This window comes from Leuciscus leuciscus, assembly GCF_965113295.1.
Source record: "Leuciscus leuciscus genome assembly, chromosome: 7".
NCBI lineage: Eukaryota > Metazoa > Chordata > Actinopteri > Cypriniformes > Leuciscidae > Leuciscus > Leuciscus leuciscus.
In genome coordinates, this window is record NC_138731.1 from 19,724,999 (window position 1) to 19,749,691 (window position 24,693).

The 24,693-nt window shown below is 38.1% G+C and overlaps 1 protein-coding gene across 2 annotated transcripts in view; it reads right to left on the reverse strand.

Moving 5' to 3' along the window:
* Positions 1-5,454: 5,454 nt before the first annotated feature.
* Positions 5,455-24,693, reverse strand: part of nck2a (NCK adaptor protein 2a) — a 63,403-nt gene continuing 44,164 nt past the window's right edge. For both annotated transcript variants that reach the window (XM_082174845.1, XM_082174844.1), the window contains 3 exons: positions 17,791-18,032; positions 8,290-9,080; positions 5,455-7,042 (listed from right to left, as the gene is read on the reverse strand). In XM_082174845.1, coding sequence (XP_082030971.1) covers positions 6,848-7,042; positions 8,290-9,080; positions 17,791-18,016 — 1,212 coding nt within the window. In that variant the 5' untranslated portion in view covers positions 18,017-18,032 and the 3' untranslated portion in view covers positions 5,455-6,847. The remainder of the gene's footprint in view (positions 7,043-8,289; positions 9,081-17,790; positions 18,033-24,693) is intronic.

Consider the following 24,693-nt stretch of genomic DNA (forward strand, 5'->3'; position numbering starts at 1 on the left):
ACATTTCTAAAGTCCTATTTTGGTTTCCCCCAAAGAAACCTTTTCAATACTACTTTTTGTAAGGTCTCCAGTCCATTATTCTTTTGACAGGTGAAGGCTATTCAGTTCCTTTCTTTAAAGAAAGCTAAAAGGACTCATCTGGGAGCTTCATTGAACTGTTTAAGTGCAGAATTGGCACAAGCACAAAGGTTCGACAAAGACTATGAGAAACTAAGTTTATGGATGGATGAATCAGTTTGAAGTTGGTCACAACAATGCTTTGATTTGCATTGGATTGCATTGCATCTTTATTTTTGCATGACATTTCCTAGAAAAAAACTTTAAGTGTTAATTCAGAAGAAACATGATAAAAACTAAGTGAACTCTAGAATGCATAACTGTTTTTTCAGTTAAATAATACAACATTTATTTAAACTATAGAAGTGATTATTAACATCTTTACTGTATTTTATTTATATATATATATATATATATATATCAATCTTGCTGAATAGAAATAGTTTTCAAAATAATGCTGTCAGAACTATGAGAGGAAACTTACCTAGAAGTAAGAAGCAGAGAAAGACCTGTACGAGTGAGTCTAAACTCTAATGACTGAGTTTGTGTCTGTTCTTCTCAAATCAGGGTTCTGCTACCGAACAGCAAGAAAAGACGCCACGTTCTTATTCCAAGCCAGACACAACATGTCCATGTTACTTCAGCGGCGAGGACTGTTTTTGATTGCACCGACAGAAGAAATTGCCAAGCAGAAGTAGAAGTAAAAAGGATCAGTGGTACATTTAATGGTCACAATGTCATTCGTGTTTATACAAGATTGTATTTACACGACAGATTTCAGGTGTGGGAGTGAAAACCCATAAGTCATCAGCACAGACAGAGAGACAGAGACTGAACTACCTTCACATCTTCCCTGCATTCATCAGCACAACGATCATCCTGTCTGACAAGTCATCCAAAGAGAAAACCTCGCCAATCACACATCTGTACAAACAGTCCATGTGAATGAGGATTGTGGATAGCTGTTTTTTTTATGGTTATGATCCAACCTTGAAAATCTAAAAGAAAACAAAAGAATATTCATAATGTTAGATGACATCTTAACCACAAAATTGGTTTGAAAACGGTCCTGTATTTGCAGAAATGTTTTTTTGTTTTATTCTTCTTCACAAAATTGTTATGTTCTATTACAGTACGGTGGTAGTGAGCCAAATTCAGGGCATCAAGTGGTAATCAGTGGCCTAAAAGAGATTTTCACTACAGAATATCCATCCATACATATATAACATAAGAAATAGCATATTTTATATTTTAATGACAGTATATTTATTGAACAAAAAGGAATTATTGTATAATAATAAACAGAAAATAGTACAAACTTTGCTCAAGTGATTGTTTTGAACAATATTAACTTAGAGATCATTAAAAAAAATATTATTTTAGATAAAGTATTTGTATAAATGATTCATGCTTTTTTGCCCCATGTGGGTTTTACCCCGTGTGTGGATTTATTAATTTATAAGATTTATTTTCACACAAAATCTTTTGCTCCATCAATGTTCAATACAAACATATAGAGATTTTCTACAATCATGCATTATTAAGCCCTGTTGTAGGGGAGCGCGGGGCACAACCTAATGCAGGGTTAAATGTATAGACCTTTTACATAGTTAGTCAGGGTCAAGCAGGTTGTGTTTCCACTCTTTTTCTCTCGCTGCCAGAAGACAGTCTCCCACCGATTTGTGGAAAGTTTTGATAAGATTTTGTGAAGATACTGGACAAAGAGTATTTTGACACAATGCAAGTATTTTTATTTTTTTTTGGAAAAAAGTTGGGTGTGTACGTCACCAAATCTAACTTTATATTACCTTAATCACTGTCTTGATGGCTAAAACATAGCACTTTACATAAACATAAAACTCTTATGCAACTGTTAGCTATAGGCTTAAACTATTTTTTACACAGCGGGGTTAGTTGTAGCACATAGTGTTACAACTAAGCCGCCAAGTGTACAACGATAATGAAAGGAAAACATGGAGCCACACAACTTTTCAGGTTTGAGTATTTATTTATATATTTATTTTGCCACATTTAACTTTGTTGGACTTTCACAAAAAAAATTTAAATGTCAAAGTATGATTTTTTTTTTTTTTCACATTTGTTTATGCAATTGTTTCCATGCAATAAACCCGTTTAAAATGTGATTTTAAGCTCGATTTTATTATTATTACTGTTATTATTATTAATAATAATAATCTTGCATGCATCTGCCACACACAAATATAATTCAATAGCAATTACAATATTGGATGATTTTATTTATTTATTTATTGCAAAACTGTGCAGCCCTTTCCTATCTCCATCCATGATATTGATCCATATAGAAGGATGATTGGATGAGGGATGGATCTATGGATATCTATCTATACAGATGCACAAACAATATCAAACTATACAAATAAAATAGTACTGAATTATGTGTTTTACACACAAGTGTTACAATTAACCCCGCATATGGGGTAAGTTGTAACATTTGCACTTGTCACTTTCAGTGCAACTGTACGAAAATGGTACGTCTTAGAAAAAAACTTGAAGTGTTCATTTGTAGCAGAGATGTGTATGTTGCTTGTGTAAAAAAAAAAAAAAACTTTATTTTTTATTTTATTTTTTTTTTAGCCAAAACCAAAATGTGTTAGGTTGTGCCCCGCTCTCCCCTACCCTATCTTTATTTTTGTGTTTAATGTTGGACATCTTTATTTATTTATTTTAATATTTTTAATTAACCAATGCTTTAGAAAGATTATCATAAAGTAGCCTATAAATGATCATTCATATGGTCATGAACTGATTTTTGTTGTAATGCATAGGCGTAATTTACAGGTGGGACATATGCCCACAGGGTCGATATTGTCCCCACCACTTCAGAAACATCTCGCGGCACAGATGTAGCCTACCTTATACAAAAAAATAAAACATCTTCAGTTAACTAGCAGAGCATTCATTTCGTTCGTTTGTTAAATAAGAGGCGTTCTAGCACTGAAATGTGTTGCTTTTGAAATCAAGCTGCTGAGCTCTGCCACTGTTATCATTGATGGATACAGTGTGCTCTTATTCACTCGGAAGCGCGCTTCTATCTATCACCATTGCGGTGACTCTCTATTCGTTCCGGTGAAATCACAAAACAAAATGCACACAAACGTGTCTCTGCTTGACAACCACTGATGAACATATTCGGTTTTGAAGAGAGAGTAAAAAAACTAAAAAAAAACTATACGAGTGCAGATTAGAAACCAGAAACTCTGACACTCTTGGCAAAAGTTCTACCATCACTGTACTATGGTACTCAATCTCTGGTCACTGTAGCTTATATTTATAATAGTATATATTTCTAAGTTTTGTGCATTTATGTGATGCCGGAGATCTACAGTGATTCCTCAAGAGCAGTGGTTCTAGAGAGACTATATTGGAGACAATATTCGAAATGCCTCCTATATCTGAACTAATTTAACTGGAGTGGAGTTAAGAGAAACTCAGAGCTCAAGAGCGAATTCCGCTTTACATGTGACATCACGAATATTTATAGACATTTGTTAGTGTCACTGGAATTGGCTATACATATGGAGCATTCATGAGTGCTTGCAGTATGCAGTTGGGAAGAAGTCGTGCAAAATATACAATGTCAGTATTGTACAATTTTGTACATCTTTATGTGTGTGGTTTTTTTTTTATTCACCAAGGTGGCACATGCAATAAAATTTTTATTTTTTATTACCATGTGTGTTTCCAAAAATATACACTCACATTATACACATTGTCATAAACATAAAAGTACCAAAATGTACCATGGTAGTATTACCATGGTGTTTTGGACATGGATCAGAGTACCATGGTACATTAATTCCACGATCAGGCTGTACTAATGGTACTCAATCCCAGTTCAATATAGCTTATATTTATAAATATATTTCATTGTTTTGTGCATTCATGTGATGCCAGAGATTTGCAAAGAGTCCACTATCAGAGAACGGATGGCCTAGGCTACAGAATAACATGTAATATAAATGGTTTAATTTTGCTTTCATAAATTGAGGTATTATTACCATGGTGTTTTGGACATGGATCAGAGTACCATGGTACATTAATTCCACAATCAGACAATATATTACATAGTATTACCGTCTGATACCATCACTGTACTAATGGTACTCAATCTCCAATCACTAGCTTATATTTATAAATATATTTCTTTGTTTTGTGCATTCATGTGATGCCAGAGATTTGCAAAGAGTCCAATATCAGAGAACGGATGGCCTAGGCTACAGGATAACATGTAATATAAATGGTTTAATTTTGCTTTTATAAATTGAGCATTCATGATCTTACTACAGATAAATACATTTTCTGTTGATATGTGTTAGGCCCATCTGAAAGATTGTGCAGTAATTATATATATTTTTTTTATGAATTTGATTTGTTATATCGTATGTGTGGAGTTTACAAATGCAGAAAAGTACCTAGATATTACATGTGTGTGATGTCATCACTGCTCATTATCACTCTACAATACAAGATTACTTGTCAAATAAACAAATGAAACATTTTAGTTCACGTGTAGAGATTTCTGAAAAATAGGTTAAAGGGATAGTTCACCCAATTAATATCATCATTTAGGCCTACTCACCCTCATGTTGTTCCAAACCTGTATGAGTTTCATTCTTCTGTTGAGCATAAAATATTTTGAAGATTGTTGGTAACCAAACCATTTCGGTGCCCATTGACATCGATGAAAGTCGATGACACCGAAATGAGACCTTTCTCAAAATATCTTCTTTTGTTTAACAGAAGAAAGTCATATTTGGAATAACATGAGGGTGTAAATGTCAATGATGAAAGTATTTTCCTTTTTAGGTGAACTATACATGCCCCCAAAAAGCACAAGTGGCCCCTGTCACATATCATCAAAGTTTAACAGTAGCCTACTACAAACGTCAGTTACAACAAACGTCACAGGACCTGCCGTACGTCAGTAGATACCATCAACTGCAATCATTCTGATGATAATTTCTCTCAAAATTTCTGACACAAAAGTGATAAAATATTCCACAAGCTGTATTTGTTTATCACAGTTAGGTAATATGATAATGGGTGTTGAAATGAAGGCGCTTGACATTACTGTCAAAGATAGAGGAAATGGGTCTAAAAGGATACAAACGGGCATACGGTCTGAAAAGATTTGGAAGGTACATTGTTTCATTTTTCTGCTTTACTCTAAAGCTGTCTAATAGTGACATCTACTGGTGAACTGCACACATGCAGATTTGTAAACTATGTGATATTTATTTTGTTAAAATGTCAATCAGCGGGTGTTGTGATGCACTGATACATTTATTCTCTGCTCCACAGAAATCAGATTGCTGGAAAAATGAGAAAAGAAAGCACAGGCAACATCGCAGAAGGTCCTTTTACGTTATTCTGCAAAACTTTTATTGAACAAAAGTATTTCAATTCTCACCACACTGTCCTCAATACAGTACCATAATGCTGGATCTAAACGATTCATATATGCACCATATCTTTTTCTTTTAATATATATATGTACATACAGTGGAAAGAGGAATTAAATAACATTGCTCAATAACATTCAGACAAAAAGATTTTTTTGTAAAAATCTGAAAACCCCTTGACCAACACGCTTATTGGTAAACAGACATAGTAACTGACAAAAGTACAGAAATAAAATCATATTTTTTGTTTTATTACTCTTGAATTAGTGTTCACAATCAACTATGTGTTACTGAGAGCAGAGAAGACGTGTTGGTGAGGTGCAGTAAGACAGTAGCAGAACTGGAAGTGAGTGGCACATTTGGTTGAAAGGACACACATTCAAAAACTCTCAAACTACTCTCTCTTAGAAGCTACAATCTCGTTTCATCCCAGTCTCTTTTGACGCCTGTCGTAACTGCGGCATTTATCTCCCTTTATGAAGTACCCTGATTCTGAAGAAACCCTGAAGTGACTCGGATCCAAGAGAAATACCTGGAAAGCTGTGTATGTTCGCATTGTAGGAGCAGAGAAGTCCAAACACTGCCTTCATGAATGCTGGACGGACTGTAGATGCAAAAACAGTGTCTGTAAAGGCTCAGAGGATGGGACAGCACCGCTTTATTTCAGGGCGAAATCGGACTGTCATTCCAACTATTGGATCGGATTTGGATTCAACCAGTGAGAAATGTTGCGTGGTCTTCGTATGAGCTCTTTGAATGGAGACAAATCTTCAGTTGGGAACCAAATCGCACTCCTCATTCTTCACATGGCCATCTGCTCTGAAGGATCAAGGTTAAGACATGCACATGAATCTATTCTCCTCTGATCATTCAGTACAAAAGCTACAATTGTACATACTGTAATGCTCTTTCAGGCAGAGAAATGTAAACCAATATAATGTGGGTTGAGGTTGTGGATTCTACCAGCAACAGGAAGAGCAAAAGAACAGCTGTCCAAAGAGAGTTCTATAGATGTTGCTTAGTGAGGATGGCATTTTGTCTGTCTTTACTAAAATCTCCAACGTGGCTGTAAATCACTTTAAAAAAACGAAACAGGACGCATCTATGAGGATGGACATCTCTTTTTAAAAGAATGATAAAGTTGCTACCGTACTGCTCCCTACTAGCGTGGAGGCGATGTAGAGTTAGAAGTCCTTGAAGTTGGTTGGGAAAGGAGCATATCTTCATCCCCTCAGTCAAGGGTTCAGTAAAGTCAGAGGAGTGTGCAGGAAGAGAAAAGAAAAGATAGAGAAGAAGAAAACAGGTGCACGGGGGAAGAGGTAACGTCCGCTAAAACAGTGCCAGATTCAGGCAAGGGGCTTGACAAGGTAGAGTTTGTCTCCTTGCTCACTGGTGAAGATGGGAGCTTTCTTGTAGTGCTCTACGAGCTCTTCCATACTGCTAAAACGCCGCTGGCCGATGCAGTAAACTCCGTCCTGAAGCTGCACCTTGAAGTGCTTGTTCTTCCCCACAGCCTTCAGAGAAATGGAGAAATCACTGGGCTGGAAAACAACGGGCAGAGATACAGAGAGAGAAATGAATGGGACATTGTTGCTGCTGCTTCTACATGCCAAACACCAGATGGCAGCATTGATTTAGATAAGGCCACATAACAGCCAAAATAGAGTGTAGCATTCATGGGCACCAGAATTTGATCTAAGATTTCTTTAATGAAATTAATAATAATAAAAACATCTTTAATTATTTCTTGTGGTTTCCAAGTTCTTTCCTTCCTAAATCACTGATCGCTGAAAAGCTGACGACTAGCTTTTTTGAATGTGAAATGCAATTTTCTATTTTTCTTTTTAATAATTTCCAAATGACAAATTACTATTTTTTGAGAGCACAAAGCAACAAAATTAATCAAATAAAAAAAGAAATAACTGAGGGACAAGAGGCCAACCAGTGGATATTTTGCTATACTGTATATATACCATGGCATGGTTTTTAAAATGTCACATGCAGAAAACTATGGCATATATTGAAAATGTGTCACAGTAAAGGATTTTTTGTTATTTATAATTGGAGTGATTTCGATTTTCATGTTGCTACGATCCACTCACATCTGGTGTTGACTTATGGTTGCCAAGATTTGCAACTTGGTGCATTACTACAGAGTTCAAATGACATGTGGCCACAGGTGTGTGTATGTATTGTGACATGACATGAAGGCCAAGTATGGCAATCCAAACTCGGAATTTGTCCTCTGCATTTAACCCATCCAAGTTACTGCACACATTAGGAGCGTTGAGTAGTGAACACACACATACTCGTGGACACACACCCGGAGCAGTGGGCAGCCATTCACTGCGGCGCCCAGAGAGCGATTGGAGGTTAAGTGTAAGATTTTGGTCAAACTGTCCACCCCTCCACAATTTGACTATGGGAAGTCAAAGTCAATGAGACTTTGACTTCCCATAGTCAAATTGTGTACCATGCACATAACCATGTAACTTATTTGAATTCCATTGAGGAATTCAAATAAGTTGTGCAAGTTTCACGGTTTATTTAGCACTGTCCAAATAGATCTGTCATCACACAATTCAGTCAGTGGGTTGTGCAAGAAAACAGATCCACTATCCTGTGCGTCGCACAAATAATTGGTTAACACTGTGCGGTTCAGTTGGTTAGTTTGGTTTCCCATAAATTACATACCTAAATAAGACTACATTACTACGTGAAAGTTTGTTTGCAACAGTAAGTTTGGCATATAGATGTAAGTGAATTGTTCAAAATCAGTTTAACTTACCGATGACTCACTGTCCCGTATCAGAAAGTCCCCTTCCGCTCCTCTCTCATTAAGCGCACACTCTGCATGTTGCCGTGTCACGCTACCATAATACCAATCTTTTCCAGCAAATTTGCCTGTACGTGAGGGCACCGTGTGACTGATGTGAGGCGAGCCATGACTTGACCCTAAGCCCTTCGCCACTGGCCCGTCATTGAGCACTACCACATAGTTCTTGGGCACAAGGCCGACCACGCCGCGGCTGTTTTTACATCTCCACCACTCTGGATCATTCTCTGGCTTTTCCATAACCTCCATAGTCTCGCCCTTCTCAAAGTTCAGTTCCTCCTCTGTAACTGAGCTGAAGGGGTACAGAGTTTGGACCACATGCAGAACAGAGCTCCCGGAGCCTCCTGGCCGGCCGTTGGCCATGGCCGCACCTTGCCCAACCTTCAAAGACCGGAAGCCCCCCAAAGTGTCCCCAAAGACCCCGTCATTGTCTGCGTATCCCACCTCCTCTTGGACATAGTTAGATGGAAACCAACCAACACGGCCAGCATAGCTACCCCTCCACCAGCCGTCACTGCACTTCTCCATGACCACCACCCTCTCCCCTTTAACAAGGTTGAGTTCATCTTCACGCTCAGCTGCGTAAGAGAACTTCACCACTGCGGGAATGTTCAGGTCATAGATCCGCTCGGCCCCGCCCCCTCCACCCCCTCCTGTGCTGCCATTGGATGGGTATTCTGCCTCTGTGCTGGGTGTGGGAGATGGATCACGAGCACTGGTCTTCCTTTTCGTTTTTCCCAGTCCTGAGAGGAATAGAAAGAGGCAGAAAAGTAAGGAAGTGAGAATCTGAAAAAAACTACTGATTCATTTGTCTATACAGATCACTGATTTGACAATAAACAAACGACATGCCTTTTTATTGCAATGTACTTGGATTCAGTGACCAGAAAGACACATATTGAATGGTTCTTTCAAATGAATCGGTCACAAAGACAGAAAATGTATTGCTTTAAAGGTACAGTATGTGATTTTTCTAAATCGTTGTTGAATTTTAAATCATTGCCTGATCATATCCCCTCCTTTTTACAGTGATATTCCTCTGAGCTTTTCTCTTTTGTAATGTCTCTCTCTCAGCCATCTCTCTTTTCTTCAAATCACCCTCTTGCTCAGCTCACTCTCCTTCCACATTCAACAGCATTTTTCAAAAATCAATTACTGCACCTTTAAATGCCAAATGGGACAAAAAGTATTTGCCAATCTGTTGGTGATATGACAGGTGCAGAAATTACAGACTTCTCCTTTAAATTCCTTACAATTCCCATTCCTACTCTCTAACCACAGACTGCCAAGTACCCTGAAGTTCCCTGATGTCTTGAAGCATTACATTTTCTCCTACTATAAAAAAATTGCCACCACTTCTGAGCAAATAGAAGCTGATCTACTCAAGACTAGTGATCTGACAGAGCAGGCTGTGATAAAGGCCAAGGAGGAAAGTAAACACTTGAGTACTGGGGGTGCATTGGGAACCATGGAAGAAAAGAGAGATTAAGGATTGAAGACTTTTAAATTCAGCTTTAAAGAGAAATGGGATTACTATGATCTGATTATCTAACAAAGGAACAAGTAACCTAAAACAGAAAATGGTTTGAGCACAGATCCTAAAAACATGCACGTTCATCACTATCACAAAAAAGAAAAAAATCTAACTAGAGATGTAACAAATCAAATCACAATTATAGTGACCAAAATTATCACGGTTATCAATATTACCATGGTATTGTTAAAATGTGCTGGATATATAAAGTACTGATACACACACTGGCACACATTTCAAATACGGTTTTCATGACGATTAAAATATAAAAACGGTAATACTAAATGTCGGGAATTTTATGGTTGTTTAGAGTCAAACCAGTGACTCGTGTCCCTATTAATAACCTGGTGATGCGTAAGGTTAAAATCTAGTGTTCCTTTATGATACAGGTCAAAAACTGTTTTAGCAAAACCAGATCAGCTCACACAGGTCTTTGTCCATTTTCCAATTTTGCTCTGCATATAAACACGTTTACCAGCATTCTGGCTGCGTATTCAATGTCTTGTGCATGTTTTGGTGACAAAACGAGAAAAAGCCTTATGATTTAAAAATGTTGTTGTTTGGTTTTTATAATGAGCATTTCGTACATGTCAATACATTCATTCTCTAAATGCCAGTGAAATAGACACAGACCCTGCTGTGTTCTAAGAAGGACCCCGGTTTGCATCTCAGTGTCTTGACAGGCAGCCAAAAATAAGCCCTCTCACTTGTTCCCAGGTAACAGAGGAGATCCGCCACTGCCTCCTCTACTGATCCCATGTAGACACGTACAACACATATCATAATAGTTGAGCACTATTCAACTGGAGCAAATGAGTCAAATGAATAAGAAGAGACGGGTGTGTGTCGCCGTCGGAGAGAAGAGAGAGCGAGAACGCATAGCCGGTATCGGTGTATCGATACTGCAGAAAAGGAGTATTGGAACAGTTTAAGGTATTTCAGTATTGATACATATCAAATTATCAATATTTCTGACAACACTAGTACTAGTACGTAGTACATACTGAGGTGTGGAAATTGAGCTGAGGCCTGGTAACTCCTTGCAAACTCCAAACCCCAGCTGTCTGTGAGCAACTAAAGCGAAATGGGCCTCCCAGGCAACAGGGGCAGTATGCTGAAGCTGCTTCATACTGATAAGACAGGGAAAGGTGCAAGGGGAGGATGAGAAAAATCTCTAAAGAAACTCATCCTGACGTGAGTTGACAGGAGAAAGAGAAATCAGTTTGGCAAGTAATGATGCACAGAATGACAGAGAACATTTGATGTCTGTCACAATTCTCTAGGAGCCTATCAAATAAACTGCAAAGCTTTCACAAATGCATTCATGCGTGCCTGCACATACACACAAACATCTCTTGCACGCGAGTCGCATGCCTAGGCACTAACAGATACGCGTGAAGACAAAAAAAGAAGCCCCATTTTCCATTAGTCCTCAACTCCTGGGTCCTTGACCACTGAAGTACACTTAACAGGTAATTCCCCTAGGAATGTCAGTCTCACACCACACTGCACATTAACCTGGAAATACCTCAGTCAATTCTGAGGTAAGAACTAACAGGACTTTAAAGTAAGATATATCAACCCTTTGCAGTCTAGAAGGTAGGGATGGGCTTGAGTATCTGACTACACTCAAGTAAGAACAATGATCACTCATGATACAAAGTTATTAACATGAATTAAAATTTAAGCAAATGTATTTGTTCTTACTGATGCTCACGCTAATACATGTTCATTTCAGAATAAGGGTTACACAGAACTCAGTTCCTTGCGTAAATTTTATACATGCCCCGGCAATGACAATATTTGTAGACAATTTCAGGAAAAGTCTGTTTAAACTTTAAACTATCCGAACGTACAGATCCTTAGATTTTAAGCAAAAGCTTGTCTGATAATATAATGGATAGGAATAGTTGCTAAGATAGGATTGGTCAGTAAAATTTGTAACATTGGGCCCAGCAAAGTGTCAGTTGGCATCAGTGCTCTAAACAGTGACTTGCAGTCTGGAGCAGTGACAAATCTCTACGATGGGGGAGTGACCTGGACTGCAAACAAGAAAAGTTAAAAGTCAATCTTCCAGTTCAAAGGGAGCAGAAACTTCCCCCTATGCTGGAACTCTGAGACTGTGTGCTTCTGAGGCTCGGGCTGACAGGGAATGAACACTGCAACACAAACAGAACAGAGACCTTTTGGGAAATCTAGAAATAGAAGCACGTCCCACCATCAGTGACAAATACGTGAGAGGAACGCCTGAGAAGGCTTAAAAAAAGGAGGAGAATGAAGATAGAAAAAATCTATGAAAACTGAGTGCAAGCAGTCTTTGAGGTGAAGCAATGTGAAACCTCTTTTCAAAAGTCCCAAAGAAGGATGAAGCTATTGATTTGAGTAGAGATTTAAAGAGCTGATTTTGTCCATCTCAAGTGACAAAAACATGGCACACCATACTACTGCAAGTAATACAAAAACAAAAACTCCCTCATGGCCGTTTCAACACATTAATTTTAACACAGCCAGACAGTATTCTTACACCATTCCACAAAGGCACTCACACAACTGTATACCCACAAAGCCCCAATTTCTGCTTTTACAAGTTGGCAAAATAACCGTCCATCAACTCACATTTCCGGAAAGCAATCACCAATTTCTCCTTAACCTTTAGACCTTCGGTTTATGTCTTCTGTCCAATATAAAAATGACTTCTTAAGAGGCAAAATCATCCAACCATCAAAGCTGCAATAATGGTGCACCCCCTTCCATTATGCTGTGCATTAAGCTCCATACTACAATATTACCCAAATATCTCTTCATTCAATTAACTCCCCATCAATGTGATTAGCTTGGAACTTACCCCACAGTAAACCTGCAGGCTCCATTTGCCATTCATTGAGTCCTGCTTCTATTAAGGAAATACAATGTTGCACATTAAGAATGTTTTAGACAGGGAGACTGTTCCTATCGTAGCACCACATCCACATAATGCAGTGTTGATATTTTAGAAGGTGAGAACCGGATTGGAACTGGATTGCTCATTGCGTTCTAAACTGCTAGCAGGCGGTGAAGCCACCGGAAGAGTGCGAGCGGACATCTTCCTACCGACAGAGGGCATCATTGACTTATAGCCAAAACAATGACCCAAAATAACCCCATTTTCCACGGATCAGTCACACATATAATAGTTTTAAAGATATGTATGCACAATGCACATTAATTGATACTTCTAACATTTTCTGTAATGTTTATGGTCTTTTCAGGCAGGATTAGCAATATATGGAAATCGATAAGATGGGACTGCACACTGCTGAGTGCTGACACAGGTAACTGAAATAGATTTCTTTATGAACGTAATTATGCTGGAAATATTAAGCATGAACAAATCTGGGATTATTTGCAGAAATTGATACGAATATACATTAAATATTCAAAATATTTAATACTATTCCCTATTACTATATTGCACTGAATTGTATTCAAATCTAAGGTTTACCATGCAACATCTTGCTCGAAACGACAGTATAAATGTTTGGAAAAGTCCTTAAATACATAAACACCATTGAATCATTTACAGTTACTGTACGAATACAATCAAGTTATATAACATATTAATTTACATAACCACAGTGAATAGAATCACAGAATCATTTCGACATTTGTTATACAAATGTTGAGGTGTCCTGTCCGTCAGCTGATCTGATATTCACTACTGTATAATGAAGATGAACGTAACGTTTAATAAGATGGGGAAATTCCCGATTTTAAACGTTTAAGACGTTTGCCTTGTAAGAATGCATAGCCTTCCTTCAGATATAAAAACGCTGACTCGTTAGGTAACGTTGTCTTATTAAAATCAGATGATTTCCTATTAATTCAATAGAATGTATGGCAATATGGCAAAATACCAATATGGTGGCGCGGTTGCCTCACTTTTTATGACATCATGAGCAATCTAGTTCTCTGTATAGATCAGTGGATAGAACCCCCAACAGGATTAGACAAAGGAATTAGCTGTAGTAAATAAAGGAAAATAAAAACGGCAAGACTTGTGTCAAAAGCACTAGGCTAGTACTTAAGTAACAAGTCAATAATAAAGTTAGGAAAAATGTGCATGCATGCTCTATGAAGAGTGTCCATGCTGTGCAATAATGTGCTTGTGAACGATATAATGCATTTCTTGGTCAAAATGTCTTAATGTGGTTTTAATGTAAACACAGTTGGTTGTTCAAATGCTGAACTTTACTCTTTGGAGTCCATGAGACCCTAGGGCAGGGTTCACCAATCTCGGTCCTGGAGGGCCGCTGTCCCTGCAGAGTTTAGCTCCAACCAGCTCCAACACACCTGTTTGAAAGTTTCTAGTATGCCTAGTGAGACCTTGATTAGCTGCCTGGTTCAGGTGTGTTTAATTGGGGTTGGAGCTAAACTCTGCAGGACAGCGGCCCTCCAGGACCGAGATTGGTGAACCCTGCCCTAGGGTGTCCCATTTGTCATTTTATGATTCATAAAGCTTCTCATGAACCTATTTGAGGTCACTATGCACCCTTGATGCATCCTTTTGTGGAATCCACAGCAGACAACGCAAAAGTCAATTACGAAAGACACTAACCAACTAAAGTTATGTTTAACTTAAATATCTACCACTGGTTAGACAAACAGATGGAGAATCCAAGGGATCAAGGTTTGATGCTGTAACTGCACCAATATGGGCACATCTTTCAAAGCATCTTTCTCCATTGACAGCCATTCAAAAGTAACTATGCACCAGCCAAGCAACTTCTACTAAAAGGATAGGCCTTTTCAATCAAGCTAATGTTGCTGCATTGGGCTGGTTTGGGCTACCCAAAAACAAATAGAGCTAGTAGCACCACAGAGCTACATCCTTTGCACTTTTTTGTTCTCTTGATGGAATGGTTTATTAGGAAATGCCTAGTGGTGCAACGGATCATCATTGATCCGTGATCCGTTCGGATCAATATCTTCGGTTCGGCACTCACGTGATCCGCGGATTGATTTATGAAAAAAAAAGTTGTGCGCATGTTCAGTCCACACACAGCGTGGTCATGGCGAGCGTTATGAACCGTAGAGAGCGTGACGCCTCATTCGCGCCGCAAAACCTCCAGACGTGCGTAAACGCGTCTTTACATTGACTTCACATTGAAATCACTCGCGCCAGACGCTCTATTCGCATTTGGTGTGAACGCAGCATGGGTGACGGCGAGAGAGAGAGAGAGAAAGAGTGCCTGCGAGTGCGAGCGAGCAAGGTAATACGTTGTCAAATATGTTTAAACTTAAATGATCTACATATACAAGTAGTTATGTCTCTTTGTATTAATTTGTCCTGTTATTGACATAGGCCTAATACGCGTCATTGACAAAATGCGCAACCAGATGTTCGAATAATTCGAATATGTGTTTTTTAGAGGGAATATTCGAACGTCATTTTTTAGCAATTTTGACAGCCCTATATGACAGTGGAAACACATAAAGCATTGGTCCATGTTTAAAGGAAGGAGATGCCTTTTTATGTTGCACTTTAAGTTGTTTTTCATTAATTATGTTAAAAAGAAGATATTATGCCTTGTGCACTTTTTTTTTTTGCTGATCCGAAAAATGATCCGATCCGTGACTCTGATCCGAGAAACGATCCGAACCGTGAGTTTTTTTATCCGTTGCACCCCTAGAAATGCCAATTCGAAGCACAACTCTCGTGAGATGCTAGTGGAATGATGGTAGGTGTGAGTTCTGGAACTCAGTGGTGCCAAGAGGAAGTGTGTGTGATGGTACGCTGACAGTTCTTTAGCGAGATCCTCTGATCTTCAAACAGTGACAGGTTTTGAGCTCAACAGGATGGAGGGAGGGTTTGAGTGCAGGTATCCGTGACAACCACCAATCAGAGGTCCCCTGTGGCCTTTCAGTGGGAATTAATTCCCAATGCAGAATTAACTTAGAAGGTCACTGCCGCATATTCATGACCTTCCTCTTCGAAGATCCTCCTGTAATCTTTCTTTCACAGATTATGGAGGAATACTAATGTAATCATAACTCCAAATCATTTCACAAATTAAGAACAAGTCACTCCCACTACGCTGATACATCTGTACTGTTCATTATCCCAAGCTGAACATTTTGCTGTGGATGAACAGATTAAATCTGAACGAGGAGTCTCATTTCAACACTTGCCTAACCTGCTTTAACAGTTCTCCACTGAACCTGCCAGGAATTCACACACATTCACTCACACACAATGGAACACAATGGAAAGGAAGCAGGTAAAATGTAACACTTTTCATGAAAGCTGAATGGTAGCCTACTCCAATTTCATTGGCTGTCACAGGGAAAATGCATTGCGTTTAACAACTTCAGTAGCTATTAAACCTCTCTGCGTCTCTACCCCCTGCAGCAAAGGAGGCATTATCGATTCCCTGCTTCCCGTTGTTCAGAGCTCATTAACAAAATAACAAAATGTTATTCAGAGCTCATTAACTCTTGGTAATCACATATGGGATAAACAAAAGCATAGATGGGGATAAGCATTCTCTAATGTTGTGCATGGTCAGTGCAGTGTGGATGGATTTCCAAATTCTCCTTCCAAACTTTCTAGGTTACATTCTCAACCAGAACCCATGAATTCTTTTCTCCATCTGCAGCACATGAAAATGGAAATGCTAGGCTCAATTTCTTGGCTCTGGCCTAGAAATTGGGATGCACTGGAGCTAGAAATCCATTAATCCTTCACACCTGTAGTGTCTTACCTAAATGTAGGTCCTGAGACGGCCCATGGGAGAACTGATGGATAACTTGTACTTGTGAAAAAAATATTGGCCAGTTATGGAAAATATGATTCTGCACATAACAGATCTAAAAAAAAAAAAAAAATCTAAGCAAGAGAACACAAAATATAAAAAGCATTTCTGAATGTTTCCAAATATAAAGTACAATACATCAATGTTTACTTTGAGGTCTAAACTGTATAGTGTAACAGAGTATTGAGGATTTTGGTAATGGACAGCAGGGGGCTCCTGACTTCCAATGTCAGCCCCAAGGGCCATGCTGATCTTGAACATGAGATACATTTTTTAACAGTGACCATTTTTAATTATTTTTATTGCTCCTCTCTTAACAAACCATAGCAAATCATCAAAAACTTAAGGCAAGTGATTGTTAGATGCTTCACTTGCTCTCTGTGTTGTGATACATATGATATCATTAAGACGTTTCATTAGAATGAATGAATGCCGGCCCTGCACGCTGAATTTAGATCAAAGTACCTCACAATAAATTAAATCATTTTTATAAAGCATAGCACATGCAATCAAAGGCACTCCACTGGTTCAGTTGCTTCCTAAATCCCAGTGTTTGTTTTGTGTTGTTGGCTTGTGCACAACTCGCTGCAAAAAAACGACAGTCCCAAGAGTCTTCCTTAGTGCCTTGAGATAACAGATTGAGCGTTAAAGGCATGAAGCTCCGGAGGCGTATGGGGGAAGTAGGGCATGGCAACTGTGAGGGTGTTTCACACGTCATCTCCTACTGAAGGAATACAAGCTCTAGACCTGCACAAGCTCTTCAGAATGACATTTAGATCCAAACAACACCATTAGCTAATGAGCAGAGCCTTAAATCTGACTGGTCTCCTTTGCAAAAACTAAGGAGATTTAGTCACGAAAATGCCTGTTGTCAAATTCAACACTGAACCAAAACAAGGGAAAGCAAGCCTTTCAATTGTTGACAGATTTCGCTGATTTGTCATGTGCTATGGACATGTAAACTTGGGTTCTGGAGATTTCTGTTTTCTCACTACTAAATAAAAAATAGCTTCCTGAGGGTGTTGCCAAGATGGCTGCAGAATGAAGAAACTTGCCCTAAAGGGACTTTGCTAGTTCGGCAGGACTGTGAACTGGTGAAATGCTTCACTGAACTGTGAGACGTCTTACCAAGAGTATCCTTCAGGTTCTTCACAAGTGAGGTTTTCTTCAGACTGTTCTTTCGCTCCACGTAATTAGAGGGGACGTAGCCGGTGCGGTTGGATGCGTTGCGGACTCTCCACCAGGTCTTGGAATCATCCAGCAACCACAGGCGCTCGTTCTTCCGGATGTCCAGTTCCTGGTCTTGCTGAGCCGTGTAGTCCCACTTGGCTATAACAATCACCTCCTCTGTCATCTTTCATCGAGTCCCACTACCAAAAGAGAGAAAGAGAAAGAAATCAGTTATGGTAGAAGAGCTAACTCCATTACCTGGCCAACTATTACAATCATTAAGTGCCAAGGAAAATGTACAGATAAGACTGAAAACCCTTACAAAGGTCTGGATAATATCTTTGCAGTAAGACAGTAAGTCAAGCCCTCTATGACAAATGCATGACTCAGACAAGAGACAGACATGATTGCATATGCTCTATTTAACACATCTTAATCGGCAGGTGAGCTCACACTCCCTCCACCCAACCAATATACCAGCGCGAGGGAGAGAACACATGACAAACCGGAGGAGTCAAGAAACAAAAGGGAGTTTGGAGGATACAGTAATACTTTAGTTTAACAGGTTAAAGATGACACAAATAGTAAGTCATTTACAGTTTCATTTCTCTGAAAAGTGTAAACACTTTGGCTCTGTGGTGCTATCAAAACATTGCTCTGTTCATTTGAGAATCCCAGCCAGCATTTCCCATACAATGATGTAACTCAATGCTTAACAATCATAGTATAATTAATTGTTGGAGAAATTAACTAGCTAGTCACAACTGTTTCTTGAAATTGTAGTAACTTCGAACTATCTGTTCAAACCATGTTCACTTCTTTCATTATCTTGACAAACTAATTCACATAAAATGAAATGTATATTGTCCCTATCTTTCATTCCGTAAAATGACCTTGTTTATATTGTATTCTCTTTAACTTTGGGGTCTACATGTGATTATTAGTATATTCAATACAAATATCTATAAGGTTCATATTTGTCTCACTATGTCCTGTCTGAAAGGCTAATAAAAAACATAGACTTTTAATAGAAAATAGAAAAATAGATAGATTGTCCCGAATTATACACTATGCAATATGTATTATGTACTCTTACTATCTAGTGTATGAATTTACAATAGCCTAAGTTTTTTTATCTAACATCAGAGTCTGATAGCCTTTCCTTCTCCAGTACGCAAGAAATCTGTGACAGTGCATGAAGTGTCCAAAATTCCACATTAATTAGGTGCATCACCCACATTTTTTAGGGTAAACACACTTTGCGCACTGTTCATAATACAAAATGGCATAGAATAGTGCACAAGTACATGAATTGGGACACACGTATAGATTGTACTAAATATTTGCTTTAAATTAAACTATGTTGCTAATGACAGAACTTGCGACCATAGTTGGCAAACAATGCTTTTTCCAGCTCGATACACCAACAGAAGCTAGCAGAAAGGGTTAACTTGTTTGAAAACATTATTTTTGTACCGTTTGTTGACACAAGTCAGTGACAAAAACATAATTACACGTCACCTCAAGTTTAGATCCAGATTGTTGATAAATCGTGAAAGACTGATTGACAATACTAGGATCAGCAAATCATAACCATGCATGCTTAGATATTTGCCTCCCTTAGACTAACAAAGCACAATTTCTTCTTTGGTGAATTTGTGTATATAATAATTCATTTGATTCCAACACTAACATACATGTATGCATTATATCACATTGTGGCATTATATCGGACAGCCTGTTCTGTTCTGTCTTGACCATTCAAAACCTATATTGGTTCACTGCAAAAAATTATATACATCCTCATTACATTAAACAGTGAGACTGGATATATATACATATAGCTTACAACAGCACTAACAAGCCTAGCTTACAACAGCACTAACAAGCCTAAAAAACAGAGCAAACAATGAATCTTAAGAGTGTGAGTAATAAAATGCAAGTGATAAAGGGAAAGCGATATAGGCAGAAAAGTGTGAGTCGCGAAGGTTAAGCCACTTAATCCATGCCATTGGTCTCATTAAATAAAGAGCTAAACCTTCAAACAGAAAAGCCATTAAAAATGACTGAGACTGTCAAAGGCTGAGCAGAAGTTTTCAAAATACATGGAGTGTTCTTGTTCCTCTGAGCAAAATGACAGAAATGATAGTAGGCAATTGCTAAACCCATAAATGAATAAGTAGGCGGGTTTATTGGCATGGCCAATTTTAAACGGCTTGCCTGAGACGTGAGGGAGAGTTGCCGAAGGATTAAATATGCACTGAATAGTAATGGACTGATTAAGTATTGATGGTGTTTCAGGAAAGCGCACTTAAAGCTCTGTGCTCCTGCTGCGAGAGGCTTCAGGCACGGGTACTAAGTCAGATGCACAGCCATTAGAAGGAAAGGGCAGACCTAGTGAGCCTGAGAGTGTATGCGCATGTGGGTGTGTATGTGTGAGCAACAGCTTTCATTTCACGCTTTGCCTACAACGCTCAAGTGTTCCAGATCCCATATGCAAAGCTTTCAGGTTTCTGTTCTATTTCTATTGTCTAGCTACGTTTTTCTCCCGGTATATACAAGGTCTTCATGATAGCAATAAGACCCTAGACTATAGAATAAACAGACTTTCCCTTAAAATAAATATTGGCTGTAGTGTGTGTCAGCACAGGACTTCAGGTCCTGCATGATCTCCATGTAACTGTCCTCGGAAGGTCGCTACAGTATTTCATTTGCTTTGACAAAGCGAAGTCGTAGCTCAGCCTCAGGCAGCACACCAGCTGAACGCCCACAGAACGTCCACTGACCGTCTGATGCATATTGCACATAAAACTGGCAAATACTGCACAATTGTTCAAACTGCAAGACAAACTGTGGTTCAGATGGTCCCTTTCTCTCCAAATGGGAGGTTCTTGGCCAGAACAAGATGCAATGTGGACCAGACCTTATGCCCAAGTCTGGCTACACAAGACTAATTTGACCCATGAATTATGGGCTTAAAACTAAAATGCAAATAAACACATCAGTTTTGAGAGTTACTTCACAAGCATTTCACCTTTTCATTTGATAAAAACTATCGTCATATCATTACATACAGAAACTCAAAGGTCTTCACTACAACTCGTCAAAATAAAAATTTAGGTTTGACTTGAAATTGTGACAGAAATACTATTGTCTATTAGGATTATTAAAATTTAAAGACATTGTAGAATTACAAACTCTATTAGTGATGTTCAAAGTTAGAAGTAAAGCTCTTCCACATGACTTACAAAAGTTATTTGTTTTTACTTCTGAAGATGGAAATCACAGACGGCCGTATGACTTTAAACATTTAATAGCACGAACAAACCTGAAACAAATGTGTTTGTCTGTTGCTGGAGTGAAAGCATGGAATTCTTTAAGGAAAGATTTAAAAAGTTGTAAAAATGTTTTGGAATTTAAAAGGTGTTATAAAAAGAAACAACTTGAATTATATCAAACTGAAAATTGATTTGAACTGTATGTGATCATTGTAAAACGTTTAAACAAATATCAGATATGTTGGAGTTTGGGTGAAGGTGGAGGGAACAATGCTAATGTCATCTACTATTTATGTTAATACATTTTGGGTGATGGTTGAGGGAACAATGTTAATGCCATCTACTATTTATGTTTATAAAGGGGGCAGATAAATATAAGAATATTATTCTTCCATCTGCTCCTTTCTGATCATGGAAATGTAAAGGAAAATTCAAATGAATTGAATGTGCCTTGTACAAATAATGCATTTTCATGAAAAGAATAAAAAAAAAATAAAAAAAAATGTGTATAGCAGAATGCACTTGTCAAAGTAATGATAATCATCAAATTATTAATGTTTTATGCCTTCATTTGATTACCACCGTTTTTGATGATAATCTGTATCAAATCATAAATCCAGAAGAAAAACAACAACAAAATTCTGGAAAAAAAAACACATTTCATAGGGTCCTATAAAAAAAAAAAAATGTTTACAAATAAAATAAACCCATAAATTATTAAATTGTTAATGTTTTGTGATTTCAATTAATTAGACATGTTTTTAATTACTACCATTTAATTAAAAAATTTAAAACGAATTCCAGAAAATGTTTAAATGGAGAAAAAAAACTGATTTAAAAAAAATACAAATAAAAAATTCACAAGGCCCTTTGTTTTATTTCTTTAATGAGGCGACAATTCTAATATTAACTCCCATCACACCGCAGCATATAAGACGCCTGCCGCACACAATTACACCACATAAAGGATTTCATTACCTCTGGTGAGATGAGTATCTATCCACGCTGGGCTATATTTCATAAATGCAAATATGGCAGCTCGAAGGCAGAGATCGTTTTCTTTAAAAGTGGTCGTTAAATGACAGTTCAATTAGGAAAGAGGCTGGCTAAGACAGCGCAGCAGCTGGATAGAAATGTCCCCATGCTTTAAATCAGTCATTCCACTCTGCTGGCTGCGAGCTTCAGGTTCAGAAGGTTACCAGAAGTGTGTGACCTCACTCGCCATGATTCAGTACAGGGTGGGAAAGAGAGCCACGGGGAAACAAGGAGCTGCTAAACGGGATTCTCTATCCGGCATACAGAGGGGAGGACTGGAGATAAAGGCGGGAAGAGCAGAACACTGTCAGAGAAAGCAGACAGGTAAGAGAGGATGACAAGGCAATAGGGATGATCAATACAAAAAATTACAGTTAAAAAAAAAAGTAGTTAAAAAAATTTATTCTGATAAAAAAAAAAAAGTAAAATAAACATTTAAAATGATGTATTATTAACTTCTTAATTCTGCAATCTTATTATAGCATTTTCAAAAATAAAGACATTTTGGAAAATGTAAATACATGAAAATAAAAAGATGAGTAAAAAGGAAGTAATTACTGTAACCACCAGTGCACTCAATCTAGTAAATATGCGCAGAGGGAATCATATTCAGCCATATTCAAATAAAAACGCTGATGATGATCATTTAAGAAATGGCAATATATCGGCAGTGGCAATATATTGGTCGACCACCAATCATAATTTTAAATGCATAATGCATTCAGTTACTCTTTAGGGAGAAAGACAAATAAAATAAAAATGATGCGTAAGGAATGGGCCAGAATGGTTACCTAATCAGCTAGGCCTATTCATCCAACAATTGACTTAGTAAGTCAATTACTTCAATTTTTGGTGGTGGTGCAATGCAAATTTGAAGTTCTCAATCAGGGGGCCTCAGCAAACGATGACTTCAGATTATATTTAAAATAATTAATATAATTAAATAATTAAAATGTATTTAAAATGCTAAACACACACACATACAAACAATAAATACATGCATGCATGCATACATAAATAAACGGCAAATGTATTCATAAATGTATGAAAACAATCGGTGCTGTCATAATTACAATAGAAACACCAGAGGAAACATCTTTGAATATTAAGTTGGCCTTCAAGTTAAAAGGTTGAGAGCCTCTGATTTAATGCGAGACACTTTTAACATGATTAAGATATGTAACTGCTCATAGAGTGTGCAGCTATTGTACAGTCTTCTTAAATAATCTCAACTAAAGCACTGCTACAGACATATATACAGTACAAATTATTATACAGGGCTGACTTAAGACTAGTCGACTGATTTTGTTCATTCACATCTCATCTGAATTTGAGTGATAGATAAAGACACAGATCAAGTTATTTATGTGTTAAAAATATTTAAGGGTTCACAAAACCCTATTTACAACTTTATGCGTGAAATGCCAGCTGTGCCGAACAGTAGCACATTATCATCCATGTCAGATACCAGCATTTGCAATGGTTGTATCACCAACATGACAATGTGCAAGAATAAATGGCATTGCATGCAGAATATTCTGGTACAGTGAGAACAGATATCAGAAAAACTTTCACATTTCCACATAATGTTTTGTCAACCATCTGCTGAGATAAAATCAACAACACCATTTGAAAAAAAGTTTGTTTGTAGAAAAAGAAATGCGTGACAGATTTATGGATACCAGCAGCTTCTGATATAATCGCACATCTACTAGACACTGCATTTCTATCATCACTCGTCGTTTCTACGAATCAGGCATTGTGTAGGAGGACGCTCCGTCCATCTCTTTCCCCTCTCTCCTCTTCAGTCTCTGTCCCGGCAGCGCGGTGATAGATGACACTCATTTAGCTAATCGGAGCCCCGCCCCCTGTAATATCCACACAGCTTAGCCCACCTCCTTCATAATCAAGGCTGTTAAGAAGAACGATGGCTCTGCCACGGGAAAGCAGATCAATCCTCAAGGCTTGGCGTTCACTCAGATGCCGGAAACCTGCTTGGTAATGATCAATCTTTCCCAGCTCAATGTCAGCTTACGCTCACTTACACATACGCATGGGAGAAGCCTTTTAACCAAAATGAGGCAATTAGCCGGGTTATAAACATTCCTCACCACAAGCAGAAAATCACTCATACTCCACTTCAGATCTTACGTCCGGCAGCCATGATGTCTTAGTGTACAATGTTTGTGAAGACAAGAAGAGAAGGAAGCCACTCTCTGACCTTGAATTGATCTATCCTCAGCCAAGATGAGTTCCCATAGTCCAGAAGCACTTAGCACTCTGAGCCCTGCTCTCGAGGGAGAAAAAGCATTTAATACGACTAATACATCCGCTAGGCAAACGTCCAGCTAACATTCGCTTAACCCAACTAAACATCTCTCACACGCAAAGCAGATGTCAAATATCTGGCTAAAATATATTCACTGTCCTTAAAAAATAAAGCTTCCTAAAAGGTATTTTTGCAACAATTCCATTGAAGAACAATTTTGGGTTCCCAAAAGAACCTTTTTAGATAGAGGGATGAAACTCTCAATGTGCTGTTCTAAAC